We start from the raw sequence: 19,086 nt of genomic DNA on the forward strand, positions 1-19,086 counted from the left end.
CTGGACTGACGTGTTCACTGCCTCCGTGGTGGCACTTTACTCAGCTGAGTTGGTGCTGCCTTCAAGTACTGTCGGAGGTTGCAAAATAACATTCGGTAATGAATGCTCTTGAATCATTCTGCGAGTGTGGCATGTTGAGCAGCTCTTTTGTCAGAAGTTAAAATGTCTAACACGATAACTAAGTTTGTAACTGCGTCCAGTTTTTTATTTACTGTCGACCAAAAGCAGCCACCAGTAGGATGTACGACAGAAGTGCTCTAATTTACGAGCTTACAAGAGCACGGGGAGGCAGCATGAGAGCAACAGATGAGATCTCCCGTTTTTCAAAAATCACTTTTGATGTTTTGAGCTCTATGAAGGAAATGCTACTCGCCCTTACTGTCGTACAGCACAACTTCATATATCTGCAATAAGAGTATGTGTGACATTTTTCGATTTAGGTTTCCTGAAACGATTTACAGACGCGATACGTTATCATTTCTCAATCTATCATTCAAACACAAAATGTGATGTAGGCTAAGCTTTTTAATTCAGAAACAGGGATATAAATGAGGCACTTACACCAAATTATTTTATTACAAACAAAATGTCCCAAGATGATTTCTGGGATCACAATACATGCAGTAGATGTGGCACAAACGGGTCAGTTATTGGTTTTGTTTCCACAGAAATGAAACTCAGGTAGAAGCTGGGTTCATTTTTCAGCTGTGAGGTGTATCATCATCATCATCATCATCATCATCACCACCATGATGCTTAGAAACAATCTATCACAGGCAGTATTTTTATTTATATACACTTATTATACATATTCTTTGTGTGCTATCACATTTCTGCATTTTAAAAACACAGTCCTACAACAGTGTATGATAATCTTAAGGCCATGTGATATTTGGGGTTGCTAGGGGTAACCATCTGAATGGGGCTCTGTCAAAGGGGCATTGCTTCAACTGACCCTTCACATTTTCTCTGCAACCGCCCGACTCCTCCCAGTTTCTTGTGACATCTAAAACAGAGTAAACACCTACAGACCCGTCCTCAAAGCCCACAAACACACACTGCTGCTGCTCACACACAACCAGAGTCAACGGATTCTTAGGCAGACACACGTTTCCTATTCTTTCCCCGTCGGCGAGTCGCACAACTGTGAGGACGGGCCTCGCATGCAGGCAACGGACACAGCTCCTCTCCAGGGTGCTGGGGCAGGATATGCAGGCAGCATAGCGTCCACTTTTATCCAAACAAGCTTTAATGACTGGACCTTCAGCCTTGAATGAGCACAGTCTGACCCGAGACAGGTCCAAGAGGTTGATGGCTTCATTATCAGTGGACAGCAGGGCGCAGCTCCCATCGGAGGACATGTGGAAGTCTTGTGGCTGACAGTGAAACGTATGAGGCAGTTGAAAGTGCCTGCACACCGTCTCCTCTGCTACTTTCCAAGTGTACACTGCCCCTGAGGCAGCCATCACCACCACAAAGTCTGGGTGCTCTGAAAGCGTGCGGAAAGCAACTACGTGCTCTGAGCTTGCCGCGCAGGAGAAACGCTTGCTGATTGAGCCCGACCATAGACTGGCAGCTAACAGGTCTCCATGGCGACGGCCAATAAGGAAGGTGCTTTCGGACGACACCTGGGCGTCAGACAGGTGCAGGTGTATGCTGCACACAATGCTCCCATGTGCCAGCTTCCAAACCCGAGACAAGTGTCGCTCAGAAATACTCACGCCACAGTTACTATTAGGGGTGATCAGGATGTCTGTCGCTCTGCTGCCACTCATACGCAGGATGTTCTCACCTGTTTCTGTCTGCCAAACGTAGATCTCCCCTGCTGAGAGTGTCACAAGGTGGATGTTATCCGGAGAAAGGCGCAGTTTCTCCACAGGACCATCATGTAGGAAGTTAGCATGAGGAAGTGCCGTTGCTAATCTCCATCTCCACACCGTCTCTGAACCGTCAGTGGTGTAGAACCACTCCCCTGTTTGTTCAACCACCACTTCTTTCACCCCACACCCCATTTTCGGAGCTGCAGCTGCAGCGTCTATCGTCTCAGAGTCCCACACTGAGAGGCAGCCGGCATGAGTGACACAAATGACATCCGAGGCCGTTTTGAGGAGCGTACAAGGCTGCTTGTTTGCTTCTAAGGAGAGAACACACTCCCCTGCGTTGACCCTCCACACCAAGACCACGGGACAGGTGTCTAACAAAGCCAGGAAAAGGTGGCCCTCTTGGGAGAGCACAGCTTGAGTGAAGGCCCTCCCTTGCGGAGCCAAGAACTGGTCCCACAGCTCCCAGTCACATGTATCCCACAGTGTAACCTGGTGAGATTGACACACCAATAAAGAGCCAATTTCATCTGAGTAATCTGTATTGAGGACATTATTAGTTTTACCCCCAGTAAAGCTTTCTTTGACAAGTCTGGGTGGTTGCGTTTTGGCGGCCACATCCCATAGGGTTACATTCCCTGTCCTGTCAACACATGCCATTTCCCACTTATCTTCACAGACGATCACTGATGTAACCGCGATGTGGTTCGAGCTGGAACAGGTGCCGAGGAGACTGCAGGTGCTGGTGTCAAATACGGACACTGTGCCTTCCTCCTGCCCACAGTACATGTAAAAGCCATTCGAGGAGCAAACCAAACAGGTCACACAGCTCTGACACTGGAGATGAGTCAAGGTCTCACTGGAGACATCAAAGACACTCACAAAACTCTCATCTTTCCACCATATAAATAACTTTTTCTGACATGCAACAAACCCCTCAATTTTGCTTGGTGTTTGTTGGCTTGACTCTGGTTCAAACTCTGTTTTCAAAGGGTCCCTAACCTGTAGAAACATTTCTGGACCTGCCACTTCCCACAAGAAAAGCTTGTTGCATTGTGTGGAAAGCAGCATGTATTGGCCGCTACTCCTCACTCCTGCAAACTTCAGCTCCTTCTGCTCACAGCTCAGTGATAGTTTGGCTACATCACACCCGGAGCCTTTCCAAAACCAAGCCGTACCGTCATCCATGATCTCTGCTACAATCCCACACTCTGTTCCGGCTGCTTCTGTAACACAAGCGGTCTTTGTTTTGGCATCACACTTTAAATGCTGAATTGAGGGAACAGAGGAGGGAGCAGGGCAAAGCGCCACTCCTAATCCGCTTCCTCTTTTCCTCCTCTCCTGTCTGATCTCTCTGACATAACCTTCCAGCACAGGAAAGACCTCCAGATAAGGGAGGAGGCTCATCTCCATCACTGTGGGCAGCTGCAGCGGTGAGCTCTGCAGTAAGCAAGCACAAGACTTCAATATGCTTGCTAGGAGTCCTCTTTCCCTTGAAAAACGGAAGTGGGATGACCCCTCCTCACCCTCCAGCATGGCCACCAGATCTCCCAGGAGTCCTGCTCGAACCATAGCCTGGTGAAACCCCGAAGACATTAACAGCCCACGCTCCAACTCCTCCCATTTGTCACTTTCTTGCAAGTGATGCGGCAATTCTAAGACCTTCCTCAAGCTCACTCGACCAACCTCTTTGGAGGAAGAGGCGAAGACAAACGGCTGGCTGGATGGCTGCCTGTCTATGAATATTTCCATGTGGGTGGTATCCTTGAAATAGTCGGCCATTGCTGAATGAATCTCCCTCCTCACCTCACGAGTGCCTAAATACCTCTTAGCCACTACCAGCTTGAAATGCCTGCTCACCCAGAACAAAACATGTGACCCTGCAACTGTCCGACGAATGAGAAACCTCCTCAAATCCAATAGAAGTCTCTCCACGTAGATTTGCGGGACCCTCGTATTGGAGGGAGGCCTCTCACCCTGCTGAACATACTCAGACAACACCTCGCCATCACTGGTCAGCAGATCAGCAAGCTCGGCCTCAGTGAGCCCAGTCCTGGAGAGGGTGAGGTAGGAGGCGGCACGAGCCACAGTAGAGGAGCCATGTTTCTGCTCGAGGTGGTACAGCAGCGCAGAAATAGATGAATGGATGCCATCAGGGAGAGACGACTCAGTCACATCTGAATCTGATGGTGAGGGAAGAAAATAGGGGCAGAAGAAGAGAAATGTGGTGTAATAATTTTAAAGGATATGTCTGGTGAAGTGTTTTTATATTGTCAAAAAATTCCAAAATCACAAATTCCAAGAAAAGACCAAAATCAAAATACAATGTACAAACTATTGCTTGTGTGTCCAAAGTCTGATATAGCTTATTCCTCTGTGCCATAGACTTGCATTGTTGTCCAGAAACTATTAAAAACACACTAATGACTACACACATCAGTGCATGGTGTAAATACACATACATTGTTGTAAATACTCACTGGAGCTTGATATGGGTTCAATATCTTTTTGGCTAAAGAGTTTTTCTTGCGATGTCTCTTGAACTTATTTGGCACCATTGCTGTATTTGACATATTTTGTCCTGCAGATGAGGCATTATGTGGGGCAGCCAGCTTTCCCTCTCCACATAAAGCTGGCCAGAAACTGTGTTGCATTACTATGACAACCGTCTTGGCCACATCATAACCGCATATGTAACAGGGTTTTTAATATCGTGATTTAGATGTTTAATTCTTCTCCTTTTTAATTCTGCAAATACTTTGTAATGTGTTTGAAAACTTAATATGAAAATGTGAAACAAATCTTGCCCATCCAGAGTGCCTTGGTACCCACGTAAGGAACCTCTGCACAAGCACACAAAAGCTGAAAATAGTCCCCAATAATTGCACTATTTACTCCTGTTTGAGTAACACTTGCTAAAAACTACAGTCTCCGGCTGTTTTAGGAAAAGTTTTTTAAAGATTTACATGTTCAGTAGGAAAGACTACAGTACCACATGCTGGGTACTGGGCGTTGTTGGTTTTGGTCTTTTCATGGGATTTGTTGACTATAAAAATGTAGAATATCACCAGCCTTATCCCTGAAGAATCTGTCTCTTTGTTTACTGTATTAGTCGTACCAGAGTGCCAGAGCGAGGTGTGCAGGTGCAGGAGTCGAGCGTAGAGGGTCAGACAACAAGAAGTCAGCGCCTGGTTCACCAGCGCCTGCTGTCCTGATGTCACCGTCCTCCCTGAACTGCTCAGCAGTGACGCCAACATCTTCACACACTGTTTCCTGTCCACCGGTCCCAGCTGCACACACACATATCCTGACTTCTTCTCACTGCTCTCGGACACACAGCGAGGTGGACTTCTTTGTGGGCTGATGGCTTGCAGAACTTGTGTTCGGTTGGAGGAGACTGCGAGGATGAGTTTGACGCTGGGAGGAAGGGGGGAGGGGAGGCTCTCAATAATTTGAGGTCCAAAGTTGTTTTTGATGTGATCCAGGCCATCGAGGATTAGAACTAGAGGCTGTTTAGTAGAAGGTAAGAGGGAGAGGAGGGAAGAGAGACGTTCTTTAAGCTCAGACAGACAGATGTCAGGTTTTATGATGCCAGAGCTAGGTCCTCTGGGATCTGGGCATGGTACGGTATTAAGGTCTTGGTTATAGGCAGAAACATGCTCTCTTGTGGTGGGTTCACGGTGAGGATCCAGATTTGATGTCGGGCTACAGTTGGAATTGTTGTCTCTGAGGTTAGTGATACAACTGGGATTGTCCAGGTCGCTGGGATTCTGCTCAGAGGAAAATTCGCCGTCATATCTACCCGCAATTTGATAACACAGGCTCGACAACAGTTGCTTTGGGGAAGGGTTGATTGACAGGTTGCAGAAATAAGTGATCACCACAGGATCGCAGTCTGGTAGCCAAGACTTTATCTGTGGAGAGAGACAGAGCACTTGTTCACGTTATCAAGACCACGTAGTCTCACAATGCAAATGTCTTATATGCTTTGCTTTGCCTGTGGGTCTGTTTGAACCTGTTTTATTTATTTGTTGGTTGATTCGTCTCATTGTCCATCACCATTTCACAAAACCCAAAGGGATGTAATCAAATTTCTTTTTTCCTTTCTTTCCAAGAGTCCAAAACCCAACTAGAGGATTATTTGAGAGGCTAGAACCACTGAATTGAAGAAATTACCTTTTCGTCTGATTATCAAAACAGTTGCAAACTAATTTTCTGTCATTTATTTTTCTAATTTTGTAGCTCTACCATCTGTTTGTAGCATGTATTTTACTGTTTGGAGTTCCTGAAAAGGTGGAAAAGGACTGGGCCACTTGCCTGTTGAGCGCAGTGTGCCAGCAGAACGGCTTTCCCTGTACACGGTCCTCCTGTCACCACTAGTGGGCGCTGTGGTTCCCTCTGCTCCACATAGGCTCTGACCTAGAAACAAATGAAAAGTAAGATAGTGATTCAGTGCTGAAATTATCGGCATCAAGTTTCATCAGAGTGTCACAACACAGAGAAAATAGATCAGAAAATATCCATGATGTGAAAAAAAAAAAAGAGACAGCCATGAATTGTAACATGAATTGTAACATGAATGTTTTTATCCATTAATCAGTACGTGCCACGCAGCAAACTTTGTTTTTAATCTTCCTCAGCTGTTAATCCTTCATGTGTCCATATCTACACCATAAGCAGTTAAAAAAACAACAACATTTTAATGCCTTGTCTTTAGAAACCATCCAGACAAACACCTTCATCCTGACCTTTTCCTCTTCTGGCCGAATGACGTCATAAAATCGGGACAGGATGTCACACAGCTGCTCCTGCTCAGCCTGCTCTCGCGCCAAAGCACCGCCAAGCTGAGAGACTTCACTGGTTTCTGAGACGTTCATGTTGTCAATCAACCCCACGAGGTCAGAGTACACCTGCTGGCACAGAGACTCAGCATAGCCCCGCCTCCTGGCTGTCGTGTAACCATGGCGACGGTCACACTCTGTGGTGGAGGTGTAGACAAGAAGCTGGGAGGAAGTGATGAGACCAGGGAGGAAGTTGTCTGAGAGCTCTGATAATAATTGTCCATCAGTGGGTGTTGACCGCAGGTCAAAGGCAGCAGCCTGAAAATACAGGATATGGAATATTTATTTATTTATTTATTTATCATTTTTTACCCACTTTCTGTGGGTACAATCTGCATCGGAAGTAAATGAAGAATGTATTTCATATTTAGCTATTTCTAGTGTACTACAAAAAAAAATACCTGTCGTTTATAAAACATGACATTAATTGTTTTTATGCAAGCAAAGGATATAAAACCTAGATATGTGAGAGATGCATCTCTATGGTTTCTCTGTCAGGAACTACTAATAAACATTTTCCATGTTAATGTTAAAATCACATTTACTTGAATCTAACTTATTCGTCTTGGATGTTTATATTAGTTTACAAAGTTGATTTAGTAGCTTAAGTTAACTAATGTTTCACGTAAACTTCTTTTGAACTATGAACATGTGCGTTGTTCCTTCTGTAAAAACAAAACTTTGGTTTCTGACAGGCCGGAGCAGGAGGCCACGTGTTCAGCTGTTAGAAACATGTTTTCCTTCAAAAATATAAGAAAACAAGAACACAAACAAAACAAATAATGGTGATGTATCAGTTCAGGAATCATTTTTTCACTTTGTATAAGTGGGCATGTGAAAAACGTCACACTATAATGTATGTGCCTCATGGATGAGTGGCGGCAGAGCGGTGTACTAACAAATAAATCACTGCTCACGAGACAGTGAGGGATGACTCTCACCTCTGACTGTGGCTGAAGTCGTGTCTTCATCTGCCTCTTCTCTCTCTCCCCTTTAACGTTGACGACCTTGTGGACGTAAACCAGGCAGCGTCCGATGATCTCGTCATCAGGGCGGTTGTCCAGAGCGAATCGCAGATCTGCGTCGAGGGCTGGAGAAAGAAGCAGCGAAGCAGGCATTAATAACTTACACTTCAACATTGAGCCAAAAAACACGTGTCTCTCACCTGATCTGTAGTAGCTGTTCGCTCTCTGTGGGGTCATGAGACCGTTGTGGACACACAGATTCACAGAGGTCTGAAACACCTTCCTCAGCTCTTCTTCTTTAGCCTTCATCTTGATCTCCTCTTCCTCCTTAACAGTTAAGATGCTTCTTAGAAAACAGCACCACAGTCTAACAGTAAGGCAGATCATTTCTATATTATGATCACATACATAGAATTACATGATTATCTGATATATAGACTGTGAATGCTGGAGGACAGATGGGATTATTAAATACTTATGTATGTTTCTTAATGTTTAATATGGTTTTATGAATAAAAAAAGAGCCTTATTTCTGTGGGAAATTTAATTTTGTAACATATTTAAAGACCTCTTTCATTCATACGTTTTGCTCGATAAGAGCTCTAATCATAATTTGTACTCACATTTAATTAGCAGCTGTACTTGGACAAACATACTCCCTGTTTGTATGATTTAATCTGAATGAAGACAGTAATAAATGAAAAGATCAGTCATGAGGGTCTGAGGGTGAGTGTGATCACCTGACGACGGCAGGTGAGTCTGTGTGGAGGTCTCAGCCAGTAGGAGGGAGGGGTGGTGTTCTCGTCCCTCTGGTACACCCTCTCCAGCTCCTGGGTGCTGATGCCCGCCCGCTGGCTCTCCTGCAGCAGCAGCTGATACTCTGACACCTCCACCTGAGGGGGCAGACTGGCTGCGCCATACTGATGTCCTACCAGAGCCTGCAGCACCACCATGTGGATACAAAAGGAACAGCAGCATGGGATGCATCGTTTAGTACTGATAAGTACACGCTTGTACAGGTGTTTCTGGATTTAGAAAGCTTTTAGAGCGACTTATTTTGCTTTTTTTTTTTTCAATATGTGCAGCATCTGGAAAAGACTGGGATGTGTGTCCCTTTACTCTGCTTGATTAATACTAATAATAATAATTATTATTAATTATAATAATAATAATTACTTGATTGATCAGATTCAGTGGTTGTGTGCAATATCAGAAACACCTCTGTGATACTGGATAGTGATATTCACATTACTTGTGGTTGAAATTGTCTTTTTTTTTGTTAAGCTGCTTAAACAGTGATCTGACAGTGCTACAGGCTCAGATAGCTAAGTTGTAGTTGTGGGTATTGAAGCTGTGACTTCTCAGTTACAGGATATTGTGTCCGACCCCCAGATACAACATAATACAAGAAACCTGAAGATTCATCTGGGACTGACTTAACAGCAGCTGATAGTTAGTACACAGAGTCCTGGTCTGCTGGTCGCTCAATACTCCTACTGTCATTTAATTGAATATGTTTAAACAGTGTAACTCTCCTGTAGAGCCGGAGGCGTGCTGTGCTACTGTGCTCTCCTGGCTACATAATCCTGGTGATTCATTTACCAGTAAAAAAGGTCCTGCTGATCTCCCTCTGCAATCTTTAATCAGCTGCTGTCTGGTGTGTTCATCTGGCCAACGACTGGGATCACTGGACTCAAATGGGTCTATCACCTACACACACACACACACGCACACACACACACACACACACACACACACACACAATGGTTAAAACAATCTCGAGGAGAGATGACTGATAATCAGTTTATGGAAAGCACACAGTGAGGTGTAATAACAACTGGGCTGAGTGACATACGATATATTCCTCCGTCTTTCTAATTACACATGCAGCTGAAAAGAGACGGAACAATGCGCAAACTAACGCACAGAGTCGCGTTACAGCTGCTCGTCTCTCTCTTCTTTTTTGTCAAATTCAATTAGGCTGCAAAGTTGAGCAGAATTGAGTGCACTTTTACAGGAATGCCCTCAGGGGGATGTTGTGAAAGAATAAAGGACACACACACACACACACACACACACACACACACGCCACTGAATAATATTGCCTTTGTATTCCCCTGTTGGCAGCGAGTCTTGATGCTCTTCCATGGAGGAACAAGGTCTCCATTAATTTGCTGGCTGCAGCCGTTCGGAATAGTTTGATTACACATTGTAAATGGATGTTGGGTTTTTTGACTGTTGGTCAGACAAAACCGTGACTTTAATTCATGTTTCACCTCTGATATGAACTATATTTAGGATTTTATGAATTAAACAAACTCATGTTCAGCAATTAATTGTTAATGAAAAGTTGAGACAAAGTTCGACATGATATGGATATGACATGGATTCAGACATTTTATTACTTTGAGACACATTTCAACACATTTCAGCGGATCATCGGGTTAGGAGAATAAAGGGACACGTCACTGCAACTTTCTGTAGCTTAAATCCAAACTTCTGTCACAGATCTTGCTACACGTGTTTAAATGTAGCTTCGACAGCGCCTGCGTCCTGCCTCAGCTGGTTTACGTTTATGGTGTCAAACGGCAGAGAGGATGTAAAAGTAGCACCTTTAAAAGTAGTAACAACAATGATCACTGAGCTGTTTCCTATGCAGGATTGAGAGAAAGATAACTGTGTACTCACCCTGACATCCAGTCCCAGTGTGTGTCTACAGTGCTCTCTAAGTTTAGGGAACACACTCTCTCTCAGAGCTCTGCGCTCCACCACGCTGTCTATACAGAGCATGAACACAACATACACCTCTATTCACAGAAACACATACAGTCACATACAGCATTAGCCTTTTCAAATTTATGGACATACATTAGTATAACGAGTCACCTACATACCCTCTGGGTTGGAGCACAGATAGAGTTTCACACAGGACGAGCTGCAGGTGGACTCTGGAGGAGACCGGTCCATTTGCTTTCCTCTGGAGCGCACGCCAAATCAATATGTTAAAATAAGGAAGAGGAAGGGGAGAAAACTTTTGGCATGAACATTTCCAATGACCCAAATAAAAAGTTCACAGCTGCTGCTTCTCCTCTGCGCTGCTGTTTCTCGCTTCTCCTCCTGCTCCACTCAGGAAAAGTCTGGCCTCGGGTGTTTATGGAGTGTGTTATCGTGAACACACCCACTTCTAGTGAACTAAGTCTACACCACACAAGACACACACACACACACAAACAAAAACAGAATAACTCAGAAACAACTTTTCAATATTTTTTTTATTAATTAACATTTGTACACAATAAATACAAACTTTGTTTTTTGTACAGCTGATAATAATATGCAGAAAGACTTTTGCACCTGTTCTCATTACTGTCATCACGGCAACAGTCTGTGAAGAGAGAGAAGGCCAGTTGTTCCACCACATTGTTAACAGCAGCAGCTGTGCAGCTGCTCCAAATCGAAGGATGAAAAATAAAAGAATATAATAATACATAAAAACCAAAAACAGGCCCATACCCAATAATTAAACACTGTAGCGGGCCAAAGGGACTCTTAAAAAAGGGATATAATCGTGTTCAAAGTGGCAACTGGCAACAAAAAGTCATACATTTTACATTTGATAGACTGATTGAGCTTTTATGTTGAGAAGTTCTGTGGCTGCTGTAAACCATAAACTTGAAAACAAGTTTGAAAACATCATAAATAAGATCTCAGGGAGCTCCAGGAGAGGCTGCCGTTCGAGTCGACACCAGTTCCTACAACAGCAGAGGAGCAGCGGTTTGGATCTACACAAATGTTGTTTTTAAAAGCTGATGCAAAAAAAAAAAAATCAGGACTTTAGAGGACGTCTTACAAGAAGCCTCAAGCTGTGCCCCAACTCCATACTACATATTTATAATCTTCATACTCTTCATACTTTACAGTTGTGTACCAACAGGAAACACTGCAACTTTGGAGCACAACTGATAATATCCTCAACAAAGAGAGAGCAAAACAGTCTTTATTCTTACGTCATATTTCTGGAGCTCACAACAGGGCACAATAAGTTTTTCGTTGTCTCCAGCTGTGAGGAGCTCCCTCTTTTCTTGTGTGTTGCATTTTGGGACAATCTCGTCCATCAACACCAAAACACTCAAAAATGAAGCAAATTTAGAATCCATAGTTTTATTCTGAAATGTATTCAGTGTGAACGCTCTCTCTGGTTAAAATAAATACGTAGGAGGGAACTGGGACACGTCTCTACATCTTTCAAACACAGATTCGATCAAAATCCCTCCTTTCTCCTTTAAACAATCACACATGCAAACAGCCAGGCCTTTCTCAAGACCCCCCAAAAAAATCACATTCTTTCCAAGTCTTCATTCAAAACATCCGTCTCTATGATCTTTTTTTTTGTTTGTTTGTTTTTATAAGTTAAGGAAAACACCAATTTACATTGTCCACAATTACTTCTCCATCTCTTTGGAAGAGTGGAAAATAAAAAAATAAAAAATAAATCATCAGTCACACTGAAATAAAAAGGATCCATCACAGAATCAGAATGAAAAGAATAACTCTGACTTCTGTATTAAACTGCAGTGATTCATCGGAGTCTCTTCTCTCCATCCTGATGCTGTGTTAAGGTACTGCTACTTTCCAGGGAAGGTACAAATAAATAAAAGTGCTACGTTGCCCTTTAGGCAAGGAGTTTTAAAGGCTTGTAGGGTATTTAAGGGGGAAAAGATTTATTTACTTTGAGTAAAAAAACACAATGTGACAGAATTGTACTTAGCTCCATTTGAATGTTGTTTGCTAGTTCTGTCCTCTGATCTCTTTTGTTGTCTGTTTCCACCACAGTTAATCAAAGTTGAGATGTTGAGACTCACATAGTGATGTGATGGAGCTGCTTGGCAAGGAAACAGAGAAAAAAATAACACCTGCGAATGTAATGCATGTCAACTAAACACGGATATATGTCATAGGTGAACAAAATCAATGTGAGAGGAGATATGATCTGTAGGGATAAAAGCTATACAGTTCATTCTGTGATCAATAAAAACTCCTGACCCCGAATATGATATATATCAGTGTCTATATCGTCTCAAATAAATTTCTTTGTCACCACATAGTGAATACAAACTATTTCAGTGCCTTTGAAAGCACCACCGGCCTCCTCCCGAACCAATCAGTGATACAAACACACAGAGCGTCACAGAATGAGAGAGGATATAGCAATGTGTGCGTAATATAATGTAACTGTATGTGTGTATATGAAAGCCACCGATTCAACTGCCAATGGACAGAACAGACATTAGAGAAAAGAGGGAGGGAAAGAAAGGGAGGGTGGGAGGAGAGGGTGAGAAAAGAGCAGAGGGGAGGATCCAGCCTCCTTTTTCTCTCTCGTTCTTTCATCCTCTCCTCCCCTCCCTTCTTTCATCTCTCCTCCATACTGTATTTACAATGCCCTTTCAGTATAAGATGAGGATAAAACTTCCACTACATATCAGACATGGTATTCCATTCAGCTGAGTTAAGTCTATATGAAACGCTGTGCATACCATTCCTATGACAACAGTAATGTACTGTACTAATACACATTGAATACGTAGGATGATAAGGACTATATATGGCGAGGGAAGGGCTGGCGAGGGGGGACACTGCGTCCACACACCACCCAGTTTCTCTGTCCATTTACTTGAAACCCTAACTGCAATCCAAATCATGACACGTTCGGCAAGTTTTATACTTATTCACTCTCATAAAGCTTACTTTTTATGGAGCCCCGACACTCAAACTATAGTAAAAGGTATCAGATAAGTCGAAACTATAACTCATAAAATACATTAAAACTTATTTTACTCTTCTATCAATCTTTCATTACCTCATTTTACTTTTCAACTCATTAATTAATCTATTTTTTTGGTCGCACATTGAACAATTGATCTATTGCTTATTTTCCCCAAATTCCCCATTGTCCTTATGCCACAGGAGTGTGTGGCCAGCTAGCTTACCTGAAACACTGCTGGCTAAACGCACTAAGCACATGCCTTTTTAGCTTGCTGACTTTTGGCATAAAACTACACCAGATACTGCACCTAATATTAATCATCCATATCAGTACTGCATAGTGCTGTAGCAGTAGTGTATGAACTCTTGTAATGGTAGCCAAAGCATTTTAGCCAGCAAGCTACTTGCTACACTGCTACCCTACTTGGAAGTTAAGACTTCAGAGACGCACTTCTTCAAGTGCATTTCTCTTGTCTCTGTCGAGGACCGCAATGGAAGTAAGACTTCATTATTTAATCCTCAACATTGTGTAGATGTTGAGGGAGGATGATTCTCTTTTCTCAAAATCTCAAATAAACTTAATTCAAAAGCTCCAAAGTCTAGCGATCTTGCTTTGTGTTAGCGTTAGCTTGCAGGCTAAAATGCTTTAGCTCCTGTTAGCAGGGTTTATACAATGATGCTACAGCAGTACAGTATATGGATGATTAACATAACATGCACTGGCTGGTGTAGAGTGATGAAGACAGTTAGCTTCAGCTAGGTAGCTAGCTGAAAAGGCTGGTGCTCAGTGTATCTACCAGTGTTTTCAGTTAAGCTAGCTAGCCACATAGCCCTCTCCATTGCTCCAAATATAAGCTAATTTTCTCTTTCTTATGTGTTATATGCATAAGAGGAATTGGAAATGAGTTGAGGCAAAAGAAGCTTTACTTTTCTTTTTACAACCCATTTACATTTTTCTTTCTATTCTTTTCTATCTTATTCAGTTATATTTTGGACCTGTCTTATAACTCTTTCCTACATTTTGTCAGTTTCAGGGCTCCATAACTTTTCTCATGTTTCATTATTATTTGTTAGCAAGCGAGTGGAAAGAGTGAAATTTCTCTAACGTAGCAGAATGATCTTCCTGCGCAGAGAGATAAACTGCCTACATCTCAATGTAAGCTTAACATGAAAAAAACTTGCAAAACCCATCATCAATCTTCCCACACACTCCCCCTCTCTAAACATTCTTCCTCCTCTTCCTCCTCTTCAGTATGCTCGGGTTTGCTGCCCAATGAGGTGAAGTTTTAAGGCAAGAATGGAAGGACGGGGGGAGGGCGGAGAGGGACGTGGGGGCGGCTACTGCTGCACTTCATTAGGAAGCTAATACGGAGATTATTTAATTGGATACTCTGCCTTCATCCCCTCTCTCTGCTCTGAGGAGAGGCGGAGAGGCCGGGGGCATCGGACGTGGTTCAGTTCGGTTTACTTCACATCACTTTATTCAAGTTGACTTCAGTTCAGAGCAGTTCAGTTCAGTTCCCCAGCCTGTAGGATACGCATGTCTGTCATCTGTTTTTATTTTGTCTGTCTCTGTAACCGCCTGCCAGCTTGTCTGTCTGTCACACCAGTGTGATCTCCACCTCCTCCGTCTTGTCGCTCTTCTCTTGCTGTCGGCGGGAGTGCTGTTTGGGTGGAGGAGGAGCAGCTCGCACCTGCAAGAAACATATAGTGAATGTAAATTTAAGAAAAAAAAGGGAAAGTGAGGAAAACTATTGTGAAGGCCATAACAGAGATGTCCTACTTTTCCTTATTTGACAAACAGCATCACAGCATCGTTTCCTGTTGTGGGACACAAACCTTTTATCTCAAGAAAGTAAGTAATGTTTATTCTCTACTTTAGAGCCTTTTTTTAAAAACACATTATTCTGAATGGAAATCATAATTGGGATTCACTGGCCATACACTTTAATCGACACTAACATTTACATTTAAGAAAAAACTAAATTATTTTCCTTGTTGATTAATTGTGTTTGGTATTTAAAAAAGGAGGACAATAGAGACAAACATCAATTATAATTTCCTACAGCCCAGGGTGGCGTCTCCAAAACCCAAAGATATTCAGTCTGCTATCATATAAGACAAAGGAAAACACACAATGTTTCTAATGTTACACATGCAGTTTTTGTGTGACTCATTTCATGAACTTGACAAAACACCTTGCAGGAAAAAAGTCTGTCATACATATCCCAAAATATAATGTAATAAAAATCTTCAACATGTGTAAAAGTCACAGATCAACCCCTTCTTATCTATTTACCTTCTTATCTTACACAAAAGCAGCCTATCGAATATTTAGTGTGTCAGACAATTTCGCCTTTCATGACAGAAGTTATTATATGATTTCGCTTTGTGAATCTGAAATCATGTGTCAAAAGAAACTGTGAGGAAAACAGTGTTGGCCCCATCAAACTAGTCATTACAGTTTTATTGTCATAAAATACTGACAACAAAAGCATAAACGCCTTATACACAAAACACACTTGTTGAGTAAGTTTTACACTAACAGGTCGTAGTTTGCCGGGGCCTCCTTCAGGGGTGAATCTCAGTGGCTGAGGAAATCCTGGAGACACTGGACTCCTGCCAGAGCTTTGATCTACAGAGAGAGAGAGAGAGAGGGGGAGACTTCTAATACAGTAAAAAGCCACAATGACCTCTTGGATGGATTCAACTACACACAAACCGTCTTCTGTGCGTGTGTGTGTCTTACTGTGGGTGGATAGCGGTCCCTTGTGAGATGAGGTGGGAGGTGGAGGCTTGTGCTCCCCATTGAGTGCGGTGGAGGGTGAGCGTGGGAGAGGAGGCGGGGTGGAGGTCTCGGGGCTGGTGAAAGGGCTGATGGGAGGTTGGTCATACAGCGGAAGTGGTGGCAGAGAAGATGGCAACTTCAGAGACGGAGAAATCTAGAGAAAGGGACAGAAATAGAGAAATACATCACTGATCTGTGATCCTGGAATAATAACTGTGCACCTGCAATTAATAATGAATAAATTAGAAGTCTCGTAAGTATCTGAGAAATTGCTTATCTACAGATCCTTACACCTACTTAAATGTTTTGGCCACTTGGGGGCAGCGCACAAGCTATAAACACAACATGATCACATTATCACCTTATGAAGTTAATGTGGCTGATGTGTTAGCAAACAGTTGCCAAGTTACACATCCAGCAGACACAGAGCCCCATTAGCATTAAGTTGGAGTCGTGTTTCTGTCCATCTGACAAATGCAAGTCCAATATTCACTCTCCTTTTAGCTCTGTTATTGGTCTCTACCACTTCCTGAGGGCAATATCTGGCTCTGCTAAATGCTCCACTTTGTTCACCAGCTAGTCGCTAACTGCACAGTACAGTGGGTTTCACAGAGCTGAGGAGTCGGGTGATAATTCTGTGGGTTTGTCCCTAGAAGCCTCTGTCCCTCTTTGACATTATAGTGATTTCATCCATTGTTTATGTAAAAATATTGATTAGAGGAGCTTTAGGATATAGGTCTTTAGTGCAACATGAGGAACACTATAAGGAATATCTTTCAGAAATATTGCTGGTTTACTAGTTTGAAGTGCCGCTACATACAACTTGACTTTTTCTGTGGCAGCAATCCAGAGAATTCAGATGTTTTACCAATCTTCCTCACATATGACTTAAAAGACTTTACGAGTTGTTGTGGTGTGTGTTATGTCTACATTTTTCTTTAGGAAGGGAGAGGCTGTATCCTTCCTGTTGCTGAACCTCTAATAGGGCAGCTCTCTGTGCCACAGATAAGACCTCTTTCTGTGATTGCAGCGCTGGGTTTTTATCAGAGCGCCGCAGGAACACGGCAGTTCTGATCCACTGTTTGTGATCTCTGCCCTGCTGATAGATCCACTGGACAACAGCCAGGAAGGGAGGGGAGAGGGGGTGGAAAGTGGAACTGTAGAGTACACTTTATCCTTGGTATTTCTGCCCTGAGGAAAGACTGATAAGACCACATTTCCAGCTCCTCAAGAGTGATTCGCTGAATGTATGTGTTACTAAAGTGGGAGTGTGTCTCCAGTTTAAATCTTCTTTTCTATGCTTTCCCACAAAGTTACATGTGTCTAAGATTGCTTGTGTCACCTACCCCTGACTTATTATCTGTGAGACTTATCCCTGTGTCTGCATGCATAACCATACCTGTATGTCGCCCGACCCTCCTCCACTGGTCCCATTCTCAGTGAAGTCTTCTACCAACACGGAGGGGAAGACGCCCACCCGTCCGTTGAGCTCCCCCTCCCAGAAGCCGTCGTCTGTCTGAGTGTCGCGGCTCAACAGGCGGATTACAGCTCCCTCAGAAAAGGAGAGCTCCTCGTCCGCCTGGCCCTCGTAGTCATAAAGTGCACGGACATACATCGCTGCAGAGAGAAAGGAAGAGAAGGCATTAAGAGATGCACAGGAGGAATAATTATGCTTGGGGAGATGTAGTTCCTTGTCTGGCTAGCCCTCGCGGTCATAAAGAGAATGGTGCACGCCGCTGGAGAGAGGGAGATACAGAGAGGACATAAAGACGTAACTGCAATAATAATTAGGTGACAGAATTTCCTCATGTCCAAGTGTTCAGGTGGAGCAGACACATAGCATTACAATGAAGGCGGGAGGACGGAGAAGAAGAAAGAAGGCTGCAAAGACGGCAGGTTAGGAAGGAAGAAGAAAGAACATGAACATGACTGTCCAAGATTTTTAACTACAGCAAAGACTTGCTTTCATGAGGCTGTTTCACCTTCTTGTTTTGACCAATCAGGTACCATGAACACGAGACAATTAAGTTAGATGTCTGTCTCGTCATTCAGATAGATGCAGCCCAACAAGCCTGGTGATGTTCGCACTGGATCTCTGCCCTGCTGATAGATCTAACGGACACAGTCCATTATGCCTCTTGACTGATGAACTATCTGTATGCTGACTGCATATAGACCTTCAGCGCCCAAAGTGTGTGTGTGTGGATACTACCAATAGTGTTGCAGACATAAAAGAGAGAGGGTACAAAGAGAGTTAATGTTTGTGACAAAGCATTTTATTAAACTGGCCTGCAGTTTCAACCACTGGTGTTTTGTTCTGTTTTAGACTAACTGCTTTGCTCTTTGTTTCTGTTTCTTTTACCTTGTTTTACCCAGCAAGGTATCCTGCTTATTCCAATAACACCCTACTTTGCAAAATGAGCGTTGCTTACAGCTGGATACAGAGCAACTCCAGCAGAGCAGTAAAGAGAAATATGCTTTAATCAGCGGCACATAATAACCTCATTATGAGAGGAAAGAAACTCATTTAGACTAGTACAACTGGAACTAGCTTGTTTTACTCAAACCCCTGGCATGCAGTTTAATTAATTCATTTCAAAGAATAATTTACCATTTGCTTGGTTTACAGCCTACTTACTGTTAGCGTCTCCGTTGATGCAGTTGGAGTGCAGCTCTGGCTCGGTGGAATTGGAAGAGGTGTGTGATCGGGCATCGAGTGTAGCCAGAGACTGGAGCATGCTCAGCAGACTGTTGGAGGTCGGGAACTGCAGGTATTTCTCTGGGACGTAACCCACATGACCTGTTTTATTGCGAGCCTGGAAAACACACACACACACACACACACACACACACACACACACACACACACACACACGAAGTGCATTCACAAAGGCAACATGAAAACCTAC

The 19,086-nt window shown here is 43.2% G+C and overlaps 2 protein-coding genes across 2 annotated transcripts in view; both read right to left on the minus strand.

Annotated features, from left to right (window-relative positions):
- Window positions 1-549: 549 nt before the first annotated feature.
- Window positions 550-10,620, minus strand: LOC139285483 (NACHT and WD repeat domain-containing protein 2-like; the record flags this gene model as incomplete). Its single annotated transcript, XM_070906049.1, has 10 exons — window positions 550-4,003; window positions 4,939-5,734; window positions 6,138-6,239; window positions 6,569-6,919; window positions 7,603-7,751; window positions 7,827-7,953; window positions 8,367-8,564; window positions 9,229-9,336; window positions 10,315-10,403; window positions 10,521-10,620. Coding segments are annotated over 10 exons (5,148 nt in total), but the record flags the coding sequence as incomplete, so codon positions are not given.
- Window positions 10,621-10,879: 259 nt separating this feature from the next.
- The window catches only part of LOC139285074 (F-BAR and double SH3 domains protein 2-like), a 58,357-nt gene continuing 50,150 nt past the window's right edge, over window positions 10,880-19,086 (minus strand). Inside the window, exons 17-21 of the mRNA XM_070905518.1 lie at window positions 18,816-18,993; window positions 17,577-17,794; window positions 16,139-16,331; window positions 15,936-16,024; window positions 10,880-15,083 (exon numbers count right to left, since the gene is read on the minus strand). Coding sequence (XP_070761619.1) covers window positions 14,991-15,083; window positions 15,936-16,024; window positions 16,139-16,331; window positions 17,577-17,794; window positions 18,816-18,993 — 771 coding nt within the window. The 3' untranslated portion in view covers window positions 10,880-14,990. The remainder of the gene's footprint in view (window positions 15,084-15,935; window positions 16,025-16,138; window positions 16,332-17,576; window positions 17,795-18,815; window positions 18,994-19,086) is intronic.

The sequence above is a fragment of the Enoplosus armatus genome, chromosome 5 (assembly GCF_043641665.1).
Source record: "Enoplosus armatus isolate fEnoArm2 chromosome 5, fEnoArm2.hap1, whole genome shotgun sequence".
In the NCBI taxonomy this organism is placed as follows: domain Eukaryota; kingdom Metazoa; phylum Chordata; class Actinopteri; order Centrarchiformes; family Enoplosidae; genus Enoplosus; species Enoplosus armatus.